The sequence below is a fragment of the Zingiber officinale genome, chromosome 7B (genome assembly GCF_018446385.1).
Source record: "Zingiber officinale cultivar Zhangliang chromosome 7B, Zo_v1.1, whole genome shotgun sequence".
Taxonomy (NCBI): Eukaryota; Viridiplantae; Streptophyta; class Magnoliopsida; order Zingiberales; family Zingiberaceae; genus Zingiber; species Zingiber officinale.
In genome coordinates this window covers 108,425,210-108,441,344 of record NC_055999.1, presented here as the reverse complement: position 1 = coordinate 108,441,344, position 16,135 = coordinate 108,425,210, and the positions used below count along the sequence as shown (strand labels likewise).

Sequence of the window (16,135 nt, the reverse complement as noted above, 5' to 3'; positions counted from 1 at the left end):
GACTGTCCGAGCGACAGTACTTCGTTGTCCGTAAAACCGTAGAGAGGGGTGGTCATAGCAACAACTCATTTTGATTGATTTGCAATTGATCGAACACCTTCTTGAAGATTGATGTTCACTAAATTCCCTGTATCTACAAAAGTTCGGTGAATAGTATGATTACCAATAACCACTCGGATGATCAGCGCGTCGTCGTGAGGGATCTCCACTCCCTCCAAATCTCTGGGGCTGAAGCTGATCTCAAGCCTTTTGACCTTCTCCCTGTTGCATCCCACATCGTGGATTTCTAGTCGCCGAGCGTACGACTTCCTGACCTTGTTGGAGTCATTGTCGGTCGACCCCCGGTGATCATGCCTATTTCTTCTCGGGTCGCATTGCTTTTGTTTTCTTCCTCCCGAGCAAAAGATCTATTTTGCTTAGTCGGGACTCGGGAGGGACCCGCGTTATCCCTCCACTGGTGCTGATGGCGTCGCTCGGGCTCCCTTCGACCGCCCTCTTGCCGCCCGATAATAAGGCTATAAATAAACCAAGCGTTCGTGAACAAGCTTGGTGTTTGGCTTAGTAAGAGCTTATTTATGTTCGTTCAATATACATAAGATTAATTAAATAAACAAGCTTGAACAACTCGTTAAGTTAAACAAACAACCTTTAACACATATATGTTCAGCTCATTAACGTTCGTGAACAACATTTATGAACAATGTTCATGAACTATATTCATTAATAAAACTCTTTTTAATATGCTAAATAAATAATAAAATAAAATAAAATAAATAAATAAATTTAAATTATCAAGCTCAATAACCAATCAAAGAACTAAAAGAAACAAACTTGAATTGAGAGCTTGATAACATCTAAATGAACTAAGCTTGAACCAAGCTCAAGCCAAGCTTGAATTGAGAGTTTGATAACATCTAAACGAGTCTAGCTCAAGCCAAGCTTCAAACAAGCTCAAGCTCATTAAAAATTAAATCAAGCCAAGCTTGAACACTCATTTCAAAAGCTTGGTTCATTTTAAGCTCGATTCGGCTCAGCTTGGCTTGGTTACCTTATCAAACAAGCTTGAATACCCCAAAGCTCGTATCAGCTCGGCTTGTTTACATCCCTACCTGATAGATTGATGTCTATATCACTGATCAGGAGATGGAGATCAGTGGCAGTATCCTCTTGGGGTCGATCGACTGACGATCGGCGTCAGATCGTAACAGTCACGCGTGTTGTGTATCATCGACTGATGAAAAGAGAAGAACATTGGCGCCCATACCTTACCTCTTGTCATTTTCTATCGACTGGAGGCCACATGCTGCACGACATGTGTCTTGGCCTCTAGGTGTGGCCTTGCTCCCTCTGCCCTTGGCCTCTTGAGTGGCTGGTGGTTATTCGACGGTTGCTGCTCGGGCACCGGCGCGGGCTCGGTCATCGTTTCCTTCTTTCTCGCTGCATGGGCTTCTTCCACATTTATGTTTTCATTGGTATTCCTGAGCAGGTGGTCGAAGTCCCTGGGCAGCTTCCTAATGAGCGACCGGAAGAACTCTCCTTTGACGAGCCCCTAGATGAAAGCGTTCATCAACATCTCAGAAGAGACCGATGAATGTCTATGGCTACTTGGTTAAAGCGCCTGATGTATGCTCTGAGCGCTTCCTTGGGCCCCTGCTTTAGGGCAAAGAGACTGACACTCATCTTCTGATAGCATCGGTTGTTGGCAAAATGGTGCTGGAATGCAGCTCGGAAGTCCTTGAAGCTACGTATTGATCCGTCTGGTAGTCTTCGGAACCAGCGCTGCGCCAAGCCGGAGAGAGTAGTGAGAAAGAGTCGGCAGTTCACCCCATCTGTGTACTGGTGCAGCGTGGTCGTGTTATCAAACTTATCTAGATGATCATCTGGATCGGTCATTCCGTTGTATTCCCCGATCGCCAGTGGGGTATAGTGCCTGGGTAGAAGGTCACACAAGATCTTCTGAGAGAACCATAGGTTGATCCGTTCGGGCGAAGCGTGGCTTCTGAGCACCTTTCCTTTTCGCACATCCCAAACGGGAGCGTCATCCAAGGATGATCCTCGTTCCTGGTTCACCTAGGCTATTTCTGAGGGGGTTTGGAACACGGAGAGGTGAAAGGGGATGGGTGCGGGCGGCGCTTCCCCCTGCGTGCCGGTCGGGCCTTTATTCTGCCCCCATATTGAAACTTGTTACGGTCGGTCTTCTAATCCCGCTCGCCCTCCTACTGCCGACGTTGTCGGTTGTTGCACTTGCTGATCGGCTAGTGCTTGCTGTTGCTGCTGCTCGAACATCTTCGCCGCTCGGGCTTACACGAGCATGTCGAGCTCCTCTTTGGTGAGCATCACGGTGGTGAGTCGTTCAGTGTCCTCCATCTTCTCAACTCCGATGAAGGTTAAGTTCCCATAGACGGCGTTAATATGATCCTGTCTGAAAGTCGATGAGATGGAAAGCTGGGGATGTGGACATTCCGCTGACCACTTGTAGACTCCGCTCCACCCTGCAATATAGATGGAGTCAGTGCCGAGCCAGGGAAGGGGTCCCCGACATTGACCCTCCGATGCTCAAGTCAGTCACCGACGATGAAGCAAAGGCGGAGCAACAAGTGTTGGTTGCTACTCGGAAAACCTAGAGGTTCCACTGTACAAAAATTTTGTACAAAGGTCTGAACCTTTTCCTAGCTACCATGTGCTCTTTTAAATTAAATTTTGGATCGCCTGCGGAACTTAACACGTTTGATCCAAAACTTAATCTATTTGTTCTTTTAGGTTTAGACTTGGATCTCCTGCGGAACTTAACACGTTCGACCCAAATCACCTTAAGTTATTAATTCCATTAAATATTAATTTCCATAATTGGTTCCCAGTACTGACGTGGCGAGGCACATGACCTTCTTGGATATGGGAGCAACCACCACCGACTAGACAAAACCTTTTATGGAAAGCTAATATTTAATTTCCTAAAATAACTTTAGGTTAACCGAAAAGAACAATCAAATCACAAGGAAAAGAAAAACAAAAGAACACTATATCGAAAACAAATTCGAAATACTAGAATCGTATGCCTCTTGTATTTAGTATTATTTCCAAAAATAACTAGTATGATGTGGAAAGAAAAATACTAGTTATACCTTTTAGAAAAACCTCTTGATCTTCTACCGTATTCCTCTTCTAACCTCGGACGTTGTGTGGGCAACGATCTTTCGAGATGAGAACCACCAAGCACCTTCTTCTTCCTTGTAAGTTTCGGCCATCAAAACTTCTTCTAGGATGAAGAGGTTCGGCCACCACCACCATGCTCCAAGGGATGCTAGAAAAGAGGCTTCTTTTCTCTCCTTCTTCTTCTTCTTCTCTAACCTTGATCCGGCCACCATATGAGTCTCCACAAGAAGGATGAGGTTCGGCCATCAAAGAGAAGAAAGGAGGAGAGGATGGTCGGCCACACCAAGGAAGAAAAAGAGAGAGGAAAAATAATAGAGTTGTTTACGATGAAGGCACCTCTACCCTCTCTTTTATAATCCTTGGCCTTGGCAAATAAGGAAATTTAAATAAAAATTTCCTTAATTCTTTTGTCATTGATAAGGAAAATTTATTTAATTAAAAATAATTTTTTTCTCATCAACAATGTGGCCGGCCACTTTAAACCAAGCAAAGGAAATTTAATTCAATCAAGAATTAAAACTTTCCTAATTTGTTTCCAGAAATTTTATAAAAAATTTCTCTAATAATTTTTCCCTTCATGATGATCAATAAAAAGGAAATTTTATAAATTAAAATATTTCTTTTAAACATGTGGATAAAAAGAAAGTTATCTTTAAAAATTAAAATCTCTTCCAATTTACAAATAAGGAAAGATATCTAATCTTTTCTTAATCTTTGTAGAAGCTTTATAAAAGATATATTTAATTTTTAAACTCTCTTTTAAATCATGAATATAATTAAAAGGAAAGTTTTTACCAAAATTAAAATCAACCTTTTAATCTACAAATAAGGAAAGAGATTTAACTCTTATCTTAATCTTTTGTAGAATCTTATAAAAGGAAAGATTTAAATTTTAAACTCTCTTTTAAAACATGTTATCCACATAAGAAAAGTTTAAAAAATAAAATTCCTTTTTATTTTAATAGGGTCGGCCACCTAAGCTTGAGTTCAAGCTAGGGCCGGCCACATGAATTCACCCATGAACTAAAACATGGCCGGCCCTAGCTTGGTCTCCAAGCTAGCTTGGCCGGCCCCCTATAGGATGGGTAAGAAGGTGGGTATAGGTGAGTATAGTACTCTATAATTAAGAGGCTATGATAGGGACCGAGAGGAGGAATTGGTTTTGGTCTCCCGATGAAATTAAGCATCCCGTGTTTGCCCCGAACACACAACTTAATTTCATCAATAATAATTCATTCCACTAAAGAACTATTATTGAACTACCGCACCAATCCCAAATTACATTTTGAGCTCCTTCTTATTATGAGTGTGTTAGTCTCCCTGTGTTTAAGATAATAAATGTCCACTAATTAAGTAAGTTACTGACAACTTGCTTAATTAATATCTAGCTCCAAGAGTAGTACCACTCAACTTCATCGTCATGTTGACCTGCAGGGTTTAACATGACAATCCTTATGAGCTCCTCTTGGGGACATTCTCAACCTAGATCACTAGGACACAGTTTCCTTCTATAATCAACAACACACACTATAAGTGATATCATTTCCCAACTTATCGGGCTTATTGATTTATCGAACTAAATCTCACCCATTGATAAATTAAAGAAATAAATATCAAATATATGTGCTTGTTATTATATTAGGATTAAGAGCACACACTTCCATAATAACTGAGGTCTTTGTTCCTTCATAAAGTCAGTATAAAAGGAACGACCTCAAATGGTCCTACTCAATACACTCTAAGTGTACTAGTGTAATTATATAGTTAAGATAAACTAATACCTAATTACACTACGACCTTCCAATGGTTTGTTCCTTTCCATCTTGGTCGTAAGCTACTGTTTATAATTTATAAGGAACCGATAACATGATTTTCTGTGTGTGACACCACACACCATGTTATCTACAATATAAATTAATTGAGCAACTACATCTATCATAAATGTAGACATTTGACCAATGTGATTCTTATTTCTAGATAAATGTTTATACCAAAAGCTAGGCTTTTAGTATACACTCTAACAACAAGAACGAATACTGTAGCACAAATAGTGTATCGTGTACCTCCGCCGATACTTGGACCCCCCTTTATGTAGAGCTCTTATAGTGTGCATGCCCACTTCCCAAAGTTTCCCTTGAAAAGACTTGTCAATAAAGTGTCCCTGACACAATACCTTAATAAGCCGAGCATATCTCTGATGTGACAGTGGAAGCTTTTGTCGTACGATCTTCTGGTTGACCATGCATGATGTCAGTGACACTAACTCCCAAAAGGATGACGATGGATAACACAGGGGGTATGTTGCTAAGACGAGTAGAATAGCCGCTCGGCCAGAGTTTCGCTGCGTTCGTACTATGCCCGCTCGGCCGTAACTCCGCTGGGGCTACCAAGTCCTGTTGTCGGGCCGAGCGGGGTAGCTGCTCGGCCAGGATACTGTATCATCCTGGCGTCCAACACCTCCTTAAGCGTCGACTGTTCGGATCATCCCCCCGAGTCAAAAGGTAGGGTCGGATCGGGCACCTTCTCCTCCCGGTCGGGGACCTAATCGCCTGACCGGCCGATATACTTATCGTTCGTCCGACTATATGATACCCGGACATTGACCGCCTTGACTTTGACCTCCATCGTAACAACTATCCCTTGCAGAGTGTGCCCCTCCTTATCACAACATCAGAAATAATCAGGAGAGGTAGATGAACATATAAGAACTTGCTTCATGTCAATCCGAGATCATTTGGTTTATCGGCCGGTTTTGAGTAAAAATGACTGATGGATCAAACGACCTTGGATTGACATGAAATTAGTTTATATGTATTCGTCTACCTCTTCTGATTATATCCATGCCCTCAAACTTCAATTTGACATAATATATTGAGAGCAATAATTTTGTGAACACAAATTAAAATTTTCAAGTATATTCGTGCTTAAAAATTCATTGCTCTCAATATATTAAGTCAAATTGATTTTTGAGGGCATGGATATAATCCGAAGTAGACAAGCATATAAGAGTTTGTTTCAAGTCAATCTAAAGTTATTTGATCCATCAGTCGATTTTGAATAAAAATGACTAATATATCAAATATCAAATTGACATTTTACAGATATAAATATAATCAAGAGAAATAAATGAATATATAAAAATTAATTTCTTATAAATCGAGATCATTTAATCTATCAATCAATTTAATCTAAAATTAATTTTGATTTTAAAAAAATTAATTTAATCTAAAATTGATTTTAATTTAAAAATAATAATTTGACTGATTAAAAAATTCAGTCGATTAATTTAATTAAACGTTTTGAATTATTTCAAAAATATCAATGATAAAAATAAAACCAGAAATAGGTACCTGATTTAATTATTTTAAAAAATTTCTCCGTCAAATAGGTATTTTATAAACTTAATACGTGATTAAGTTAATAAAATTTAAAGGAAATTTTGAAAAAACCTTTAAACTCCAGAAAATTAGCCTTATTTTCTGGCCTTTTTTTTTTTTTTTTTTTTTTTTTAATTTTTGTTAATTTTAAAATAATTACTCTAAGATGGTTCCAGAAAGTGGCGGACCATTTAATACGTCGGGGCATTCGCGTTAAAAGCACGCAGCTCCGCTTGCTTTTTTCCTTCTTCGCCGTTTCAACGTCGCAGCAAGGCGAGGGAAGAGCAATCGGAGAAGGAACGTAGAGAGTCGGGTGAGATATCCTTTCATATCCTTATTCGCGTGTAGTTCTATGTCGATGGACATGTTTTCACGTTCTTCAATCTAAGTTTTTTTTGGTGTGATTTTGGAATGATTAGGTCAACATCCATGGCTTCGAGGCGGATCATCAAGGAATTGAAGGATCTGCAGAAGGATCCCCCTACTTCTTGCAGCGCAGGTGATTCCAATCGCTGCTGTCGCCTTTTCTTCGTTCTTTTTAAGCTTTTGATGATGTTTTTTTTAATACTTTAGATCTGCTTAGGATTACGTTTTCTTTCGGGAAAAAAGTAGGGATAGCTAAAATCTTCAACGTCTTGTAAATTAGCTGAAGTTTATTTTGTCGCTGATCATGTCAATGATTTAAGTCTGCTATTTTCTGTTTGCCCCTGTTTTCTAGTGATTCTTTTGTTAGTTCCTTTGGTTGCATAGTTGAGTATTTCAAGGAAATATTGTTGTTTCTCTTGTGGCTTATGTATTTGCAAGTGCTGCTAAGTCATAAAACCTTTGTTTTGGTAACTCTAGTTATCAGTAGTCAGTAGAGATAAGGCTAGAATGCATTATAATTCACTGTCCAGTAAAGTGATGCTGTCTTCTAAAGTTTTGACTTGCTTACTTGCAAGAACTTTTCAAACCTTTGTTGAATGTATTAGTTGTGGAGCTTTGGAATCGTTTGCCTCTTAAATCACAACTCAATTTGTGTATCAAATGGTAATGTTGACAACAGGCCCCGTGGCTGAAGACATGTTCCATTGGCAAGCAACGATAATGGGTCCACCAGACAGTCCATATGCAGGGGGTGTCTTTCTTATTACCATCCACTTCCCTCCAGATTATCCCTTTAAGCCGCCTAAGGTAATGTTTCTGAATAAAATCATAGAAAATTTTCACATATTCCATTCAGTGTATATTCTACAGCTAACATTCTAAAGAATTGTCCTTTTTCTACTGAAAATCATGCAAAGATAAACTCACCAAAAGTTATAGTTTGAATCTATGGATATTTAATAAGGAGAGATAATTGACAGAGTTTAGTTCTACGACAAGACTTTTCCAAAAAACCATAAAATTGCTCTTTCTCCTCATCTATTGTTACTTGAAATGTGCATTTGAGTTGAGAAAGAACACAAGACAAGCTAAATATAAATTACTATTGTGTTCTTTTATGTATGACATATCTGTACTATGATTAGACTTCCATTATGCACCCTGTGCAAATGATCCCACAACTTTCTAAGCTATGTAACTGACATCCTTTCCTTGATTAACCATTGAAATTCATTCATTCATTCTCAACATCGTCAAGCATGTTTATCCCAACCATTTGGCGTTGGCTATCATGTTTATAATTTTTAGATAAATTTTGACTTCTTTGTCCTAGTCTAGTGCAGCCCTCAAGCCTTTTTATTTTATCTGTGGACCAACATTGGCTGTTTAAACAATGGAAATTTAGCGTTTAACTTAAATCAATTTCATATTCTGATCAAGGTTAACTACAAATTCTAATCAAGGTCAATGGTAAAGAATTAATGGCATCCTCAATGAGAATTTCATCCTTAAGTTGTATTGAGTTAATGATGGATGATGCAAGTTCCATTTAGAATACATGCATTGATCATAGATAATCCAATATCATCCAGTAGTTGAATGTTGTCCATGAATGGTCGATCTTTTGCACAAGTAGTTGAATTGGCTTGTTTTTTTGTATGAAATGTATTGTATAGTAAGAAGATTGAATTTAGAAATTGATAGCAGGTACCTGTTAGGTTCTTCATATGGAATTGGGGTTTGTGTGTGACGTTAGTTCTATGTGATTTTAACAAAAGAATATTGTGGATGTAACATGTGAGTGGATACTATGGTTGTGTTAGTAGTGCTACCATAAATGATGTTGTTAGGTTGATTCAAAAGGACTTTGTAGTTGACAAATTAGGTACGTTTACTTTATGCAAAATTTTCTAATTTTTTAGTTTCATTTTTCTGTTCAAGGAAAAAGGAATTTGAAAATTGAAAATAAGAAGAAATTTGTCGCCAACTTATTCAGACCATTGTAAAAATTATTTTTTGCACATAAACTTCTTGATACTTTCCAAAATTAGAAGAAAAAAATTACAACAGATGTCAGAAAATTGGAAACAATTGGCTATTTCTATTCCATTATGTTTTTTTTTTAAAGATTAATTGAGCGTTCCAAAGTAGCAGTTATAGATTTTGACTTTTCTGGTGGAAGATTAGAACAGCATTGGAATTAAGAACAAATTTCTGTAAAGGAATAGACTGGCGTTAATTAAATATAAGATAAATAATATATGGCGTCACTCAAACATAATGCATGGGAAAAAAGATATCCCTGGAACTACATGCATGGGAAACCAGGGTTGGGCTGGCTATATGTTGTGGCTTCACTTATCTGCAATTGCTATGGTCCTTCTAGTGTATCTTAGAAAGTTGTTTTCACTTTTTTTATGTTTATTCTTGATGTATTTTTCTTCATATAGATGTGTTCTTCACTTGTGCATAACAATTCTCCATCTGTTAATGAATCCATAAGCATCCTATATTTTCCCAAAATTTTGGGCGCGTGTTGCCTTCAGGTTGCTTTCAGGACAAAGGTTTTTCATCCAAATATTAACAGCAACGGAAGCATTTGCTTGGACATCTTAAAAGAGCAATGGAGTCCGGCATTAACTATCTCCAAGGTGACCTTTTTTTTATGCAAACCGTTTTATCATAGCAGCTGCAATTTTTCTTAGCATCCCTGATACGCCGTTAAATCTGTAATAGAATTGATCCAAGTAACAAGGCATGAGAATTTTTGCATCTCGACAACAAACATGGCAACATGAATGCTGTATTGGTTTCCCAGTTAGTTAATGTGAACTATTTGGTTATCGACTTTACAGGTTCTTCTTTCCATTGGTTCCCTCTTAACTGATCCAAACCCAGACGACCCGCTGGTTCCTGAGATTGCTCATATGTACAAGACAGATAGGACCAAGTATGAAACGACAGCTAGGAGCTGGACCCAGAGGTACGCAATGGGATGAAACATTGCAGATGGCATGAGAGATGGAGGTGGCTTCGCGGTATCGTATATTTGTTTACAAGAACTAATTGTTTATAGTATTAAAATATCCTACATGTGTGTCATTCGGTCAACTAAACGACTGTCAAGCATCTGTTTCTGGTTTAAGATAACTCTGTTTGCTACCTTGTTAACATTTGCTTGCCTTTCTTGTAATGAGCCATGATTTCTTGGATCATTTTTTATGGTCCAGGAGATGGATCATTTATATTTATGACCGAATCGTGACCGTGATCCGATCATAATTAATTATGATCTTTTTCTAGGTTCATCGTCCCAGAAAAGGAGATCTGCTCTCTCTTGTAATTGTCTTGCAAGATTTCGAACATGAATTGCAAACCGACTTTCGAAGAGGCTTTTGAAATCAAAGGGTGAATCAGAAAAGAAAGTTCTGAGATGTAATTTGCCAACAAAGAATTAATTACTGTGATGTCTCAACATTTATGCCTTAGTTGACCATTGACCCAGGGATGCCCTGTCCAATTTTAAGAATTCATTTTAAGGCAAAACATTTTGCATAAAGTCCATCTCTTCGCTAACAATTTTCAAGAGTAAACCCAGAAAATTATTCAAATAGGAGCCTCGCATACCCTATCCTATCCCTAACGTAAGCTGATTATCAAAAATTTGAAATAATATAATACGCGTGATATTTAATGGATAAATATTTGAATCCGACTTAAATGGATAAATATAATACGCTTGCTCCTTTACTTCACGATCATAAGATCCGGAAGTACTAATTAAGATCCGGAAGTCCTAATTAATCATGGATGATATAGAGTCGATTTTTAAATAGAATCTTAGTAAAATTGGTAAAATTGAAATAAGATCAATTGGATGATCGAAAATTTTAGGAGGTTATAACTTTTAATTGGATTGAACCATGAAATCTATAGTATAGCAAATCAAAATTTGTTCATAAATTTATAATTAATTTTAAAGTTTACTTTAACTACGTAGATTCAAATCTAAAAAAATATTATTTAAAATGAAGATTTCATCTTTTTCTATTATTTTTTTTATCTTTTACCGATTTAGGATTAGTATATTGAGATTATTTAAATATATGCTTAATTATTTTTAATTAATTTTGTCAATAATATTTTATTATTTTTTTAAATAATCAATTTTTAAATGTCTATTATCTAGTATTCTTTAGAATCAATGAGTGTTTAGAAGATCAAAGAATTCAATAACTTATACTACATACATTAGGTATTTTATTGGCGTTTAAATTAGATGATCTTATAAACCAAATGAACATACTTTTGTATGTGATTATTAGATATTCATACGACCGACCACAGGGAGTCTGTGACGGTGGTTAGAGACAAGGCGTAAATCCTTCGACCCTCGTCCGAATCGAACGTCATGGCCGATTGATGAAAGGCAACCCTTCGACAACAGAGAGGCCAAACAAAGAAAGATAGCTCTGCTCAGTATGACCGAACGAGGACGTCTTGCCGAGCGGCCTCTAGTCGACGGTCGGTCGACCTACAGTAGAACACAACTGTATATCTCATCGTACTCTTTTGGAGATTGATGTCATTGACAACAGAACATGTTTAGTAGATAAATCGTACTTTTGAAGGTTTCCGTATGTCATATCAGATATTTACGTGTTCGCTTAAGATAAGATGTCATAGACACTTTTTGACTTGTTTTTTCTTAGAACATTTTAGAAAACGTGCATATGCTTTGGAATATATGCCTGGATACTATAGTGACACTATAAAAAAGATTCTCATCTATAGACGGAGGTATGCGTAAATTTATCAGCTTGTCATCTTCTCCGTTTTCGGAAACGGAGAAATATATATATATATATATATATATATATATATATATATATATATATTAAATATTATCATAAAATATTAAGGGTTAATATAGAATTATACGATTCTATTATCCGATCTGGATCCATCCGATCATGACCAAATCGATTCTGCGTGGGCTCGTCTACTCGTGTTCCACTTCGTGCTCTGCTTGCTCGAACGTTTTCTTGCTTGCAACCAAATCGAGGAAGAAGAAACCAAAGCTAAAGTAGACCAGTATCTTCCTCTCATCTCAGGCCAGATCGAGATCGGGACGACGGTCTCACTACCTTTCGTTCTCGATCTTCCCTTCTCCCGGTGTGGATCCCGCAGCCGCTCCAGCTAGCGCTGGATCTTCCCCCTGTCGTATCCGGTGAGTTGGATCTACTTCTGTCTTCGGTCTGTTCGTCTGATGTTTCCTGGTGGTTTTGTTTGATTGCTAGATCGTGTTCGAGGGCCAATCGCGTGGCTTATCTGAGCTAGGGTTTTCATGTTTCTTGGCCGGATCTAGTGATTTGGATCAATAACGTTCTTTGATCTGGTATCTAGTTTGTTGCATTAGCGCTATTGCATGGTCATGTATCCCTCCGACTAGATTTGGGTCTTTTCATTTATTTCTGCTTATACATGCTTGGCCAGTGGACATTTGCTCCAGAGTTCAATGAGTTTGATTTGAAATGGGTTTTAGGTTTCCATTCATGAACAATCGATGAGATACACGGGACGTTCTGTTTAGATCTCGGAAAAAATGGTTTTGTTGAGATTGTGAAGACAGCCTTGACCATCCATAGTATGTATCGGGATGGAATTTTCTAAATTTCATTGCCTTTGACTTCGTCGTCATGCATAGTTAAGCGAAATTTAGTTCCGTGGATTTCATGCATGGATTTGTTTTTTATTTCGTTAAGCTAAGGAAAAAAAAAAACAAGACGAGAATACATTTGGATTGTTAAATGACATCCTAAGGTTTGAGCGTTAATTTGCTTGATAACTCAATAGAAAGATTATATTGCTGTGTTGTTGATATCTGAGGGCTAGAAGCTAGAATTCTTTCCTTTCAGTCTTGTTCTAATATCACTAAAATTACTCAATAAGAAAAAATTATAACTAGGTACTACATTCATCTTATCTGATGAATAAGTGTTTGTTGCTGATTAAGAGAATCTATTCCTTGATATATTTATCTGCACTTTTTTTTAGAGGTTGTGATCAATATATAAAATACAGAAGGATTAAAGATTGGTAACCGTGGATTTCTTCCTACAATTATGATCAGACTACTTTCTATAGATTATAAGATCACTTATCAGAAGAAAATGAAAAAAAAAAAGCAGTTTATTTTCTTTGGGTTAAGAACTTAGAAGAAGAAAATAGCTTAATGAAGTGATCTATATCCGGTATACATCGGAATTTTCTGATATAGTTATTTTAGCCAATTGCTAACTTGTTACTCTGGTGGATGACACTTTTTAAAATTTGAGTTTAATGGGTAAAAGCCACTATTCAGTATTCACATATATTGTCTCTCTACTACTTTTTGAATTTTTGTTGAAGTTCATAAAGATAATTTATTTAGTTTTGCTGATGTTTTCTTATGTAGGACCTCTTGTTTGCTAATGTTAATTGTTATCTGGAGATTTCAAGACTAGTGCAGTAAGAAGTGTACACAAACATAAAGTATGGCACCTACGAGTAAGGCTGATAGGAAGGCTGCATTGGATGCAGCTGCATGGATGTTCAATATAGTTACATCTGTCGGAATTATCATGGTCAATAAGGCCTTGATGGCAAAATATGGCTTCACATTTGGTACGCCCATAAGAGTTTCACTTTTATAATTCTGATTATGTTCTTTATATTAAATATCAGTAATGGTCCTTGCTACTTGTAAATGGATAAGTAATCTCAAACTTGTGAATATACAATTCTTTTTCCTCTATCTAATATTAAAGGCGAGTTGAATTTTCTCAGGGAGAAATTATACCAGAATTTATGTTTCCTCATTTTAGTTATTTTACCATGGGAGTTTGATAAAGTTTAGAGATTCCTTTATTTTTATCGTCAGTTCTTATATGGTGCAACATGTTTTCTGCTGCAGCCACAACATTGACGGGTCTACATTTTGCCACAACCACACTTCTTACTCTTGTTTTTAGGTGGCTCGGATACATTCAGCCTTCTCACTTACCTTTATCCAACCTTATGAAATTTGTCCTTTTTGGAAACTTATCTATTGTTGGAATGAATATCAGTCTGATGTGGAATTCAGTCGGTTTTTATCAGGTTTGTTCTGATTTCATTAAGTAAATTATAGAATTTCATATGGCAATATAATTTTGGAATTAAATGACAGATTGCAAAGCTGTGCATGATTCCAGTATCATGTCTTCTAGAAGTTGTGTTTGACAAAATTCATTACTCAAGGGCCACAAAGCTTAGCATACTGGTGGTTCTATTAGGTGTTGGCATCTGTACAGTCACCGATGTCAGTGTCAATATGAAAGGGCTTATAGCTGCTATCGTAGCAGTTTGGAGCACTGCTTTGCAACAATACGTGAGTAAATATGGACGTATATCAATATATTTTCACCTAAACATAATTGACATCTGATATTTTGCTTATGCTAGCTCTTTCTTGGGTAATTGATCTCAAGTTATAACTTTTTATACTCGATGCATAGCTACTACACTTTTTTTACATCAAGCTGGTGGTTCTTTAGTGCTGATATTAAGTAGTAGGTACTTCATTTGAAGGTATAACTAAGTCTCAATTATTTGTCTTCAGTATGTTCATTTTCTTCAAAAGAAATATTCACTTGGATCATTCAACCTCCTCGGACATACTGCTCCATTTCAGGCAGCATCACTGTTGATATTAGGCCCTTTTGTTGATTATTGGTTGACAAACAAAAGGGTCGATGCCTTTGACTACAATATAACCTCTGTTGTGAGTATATGCTGCAGTTTCCCAACTTCATTTTGATATATTACATTTGAACTGATACTGTAGTGAACATGAATATAAGAACACTTGTTTTCTTCTTGTTGCAGTTCTTCATTGTCCTCTCATGCACCATTGCTGTAGGAACCAATCTCAGTCAGTTCATCTGCATAGGACGGTTCACTGCCGTCTCTTTCCAAGTTATTGGACACATGAAGACAATTCTAGTCCTAGTCTTGGGATTCTTCTTATTTGGAAGAGAAGGCCTCAATTTACACGTAATCTTCGGAATGATCTTAGCAGTTTTAGGAATGATTTGGTATGGAAATGCATCATCGAAGCCAGGTGGGAAAGAGCGACGACCTTCTTACACATCGCCTGCCGATAAATCTCAAAAGCTTGCTCTGCTAGCAGAATCTGGAGATCACAGTGACAAAGTTTAATCTTCAATATAGCTTGAGCACCACTCCTCAATCAATGGATTCCCCATTTGTGTCCCTTGTGATTGCAGTAGAACAGGGAAGAGCTGGTGGTTTCTTTCCCGCCATACGTTGACAAATTCAAGATTGGATGAGGCACTACAGTGTTTTTACTTGTTTAAAGGTCTTTATTAATTTCCAACCAAAAAGAGGGATCTGCTATAATTTATTGACTGCAGCATTTCTGATCGTGAATTTGATGAATGTATCCTATTTAGCTACGAACAATTTTAAGTCTGCTAGAAATGTGTCGTATAGATTCTCATTCTTTCAAACACCTCGCGGTAGGGAATAGGCTTTGGCACTTGAAATCTCTTTCTTATTTGACATTTTCCATGTTCAGTAAAGCCCTCGTATGCCTTTAGTGGACTCCTTTTCATATCTCTAATGTTAACATTTGTTAGCACCAAAATTCAAAATCTGCAATTTTTTCACTTGGTATCAATGATGATGAATCAGTTGGTACTAGGTTGATTAGGCAAGTATTTATTTTTTATTTTATTTTATTTTATTGCAAGAATCTCAGCTAGTCAAGTTAAACTTATTAGTCGAGGATCATCTTGTGTGATTTGTAAAGTGATCAAAGACCTTGGCTTGCACTCATATGCATCTCTTGTTTTGAATTTTCATTCAAGGTTTCTAGTCTTGTTAAGCCGGCTATCTTGTGAAATAATATATCAATGTAATTTTGAGAGCAAGGATTCTTTTTTAAATCAGGGGAAGGTTCATAATATAATTATAGTTAAATTATAATTGTGATTAAATCATAATTCGTTATGATCCCTTTTTGAGTTTATTTTTTCATTCAGGTTATGGTTTGAGTCGGGATGGACGGCTGGGTTATTGGGTGTCGAGCATGGGTGACTTTTGGATGAGTGGGAAGGTGAATCTAAGGAGGAATTGTAATAAATTACGGTTTGGAATTGTAATAAATTACAGTTTGGTCATGATTCAATCATGAT

At 37.0% G+C, this 16,135-nt stretch overlaps 2 protein-coding genes across 2 annotated transcripts; both read left to right on the top strand.

The window, feature by feature from the left end:
- The first annotated feature begins 6,710 nt into the window (after positions 1 to 6,710).
- On the top strand, positions 6,711 to 10,147 carry LOC122006812 (ubiquitin-conjugating enzyme E2-17 kDa-like). Its single transcript, XM_042562446.1, has 5 exons — positions 6,711 to 6,843; positions 6,950 to 7,029; positions 7,576 to 7,703; positions 9,443 to 9,547; positions 9,752 to 10,147. Exons 2-5 carry the CDS (start codon positions 6,960 to 6,962, stop codon positions 9,893 to 9,895), a joined length of 447 nt encoding a protein of 148 aa, XP_042418380.1. The 5' UTR covers positions 6,711 to 6,843; positions 6,950 to 6,959; the 3' UTR covers positions 9,896 to 10,147.
- Positions 10,148 to 11,854: 1,707 nt separating this feature from the next.
- On the top strand, positions 11,855 to 15,419 carry LOC122006811 (UDP-rhamnose/UDP-galactose transporter 6-like). Its single transcript, XM_042562445.1, has 6 exons — positions 11,855 to 12,126; positions 13,354 to 13,562; positions 13,852 to 14,036; positions 14,107 to 14,307; positions 14,539 to 14,700; positions 14,805 to 15,419. Exons 2-6 carry the CDS (start codon positions 13,433 to 13,435, stop codon positions 15,135 to 15,137), a joined length of 1,011 nt encoding a protein of 336 aa, XP_042418379.1. The 5' UTR covers positions 11,855 to 12,126; positions 13,354 to 13,432; the 3' UTR covers positions 15,138 to 15,419.
- Positions 15,420 to 16,135: the final 716 nt, after the last annotated feature.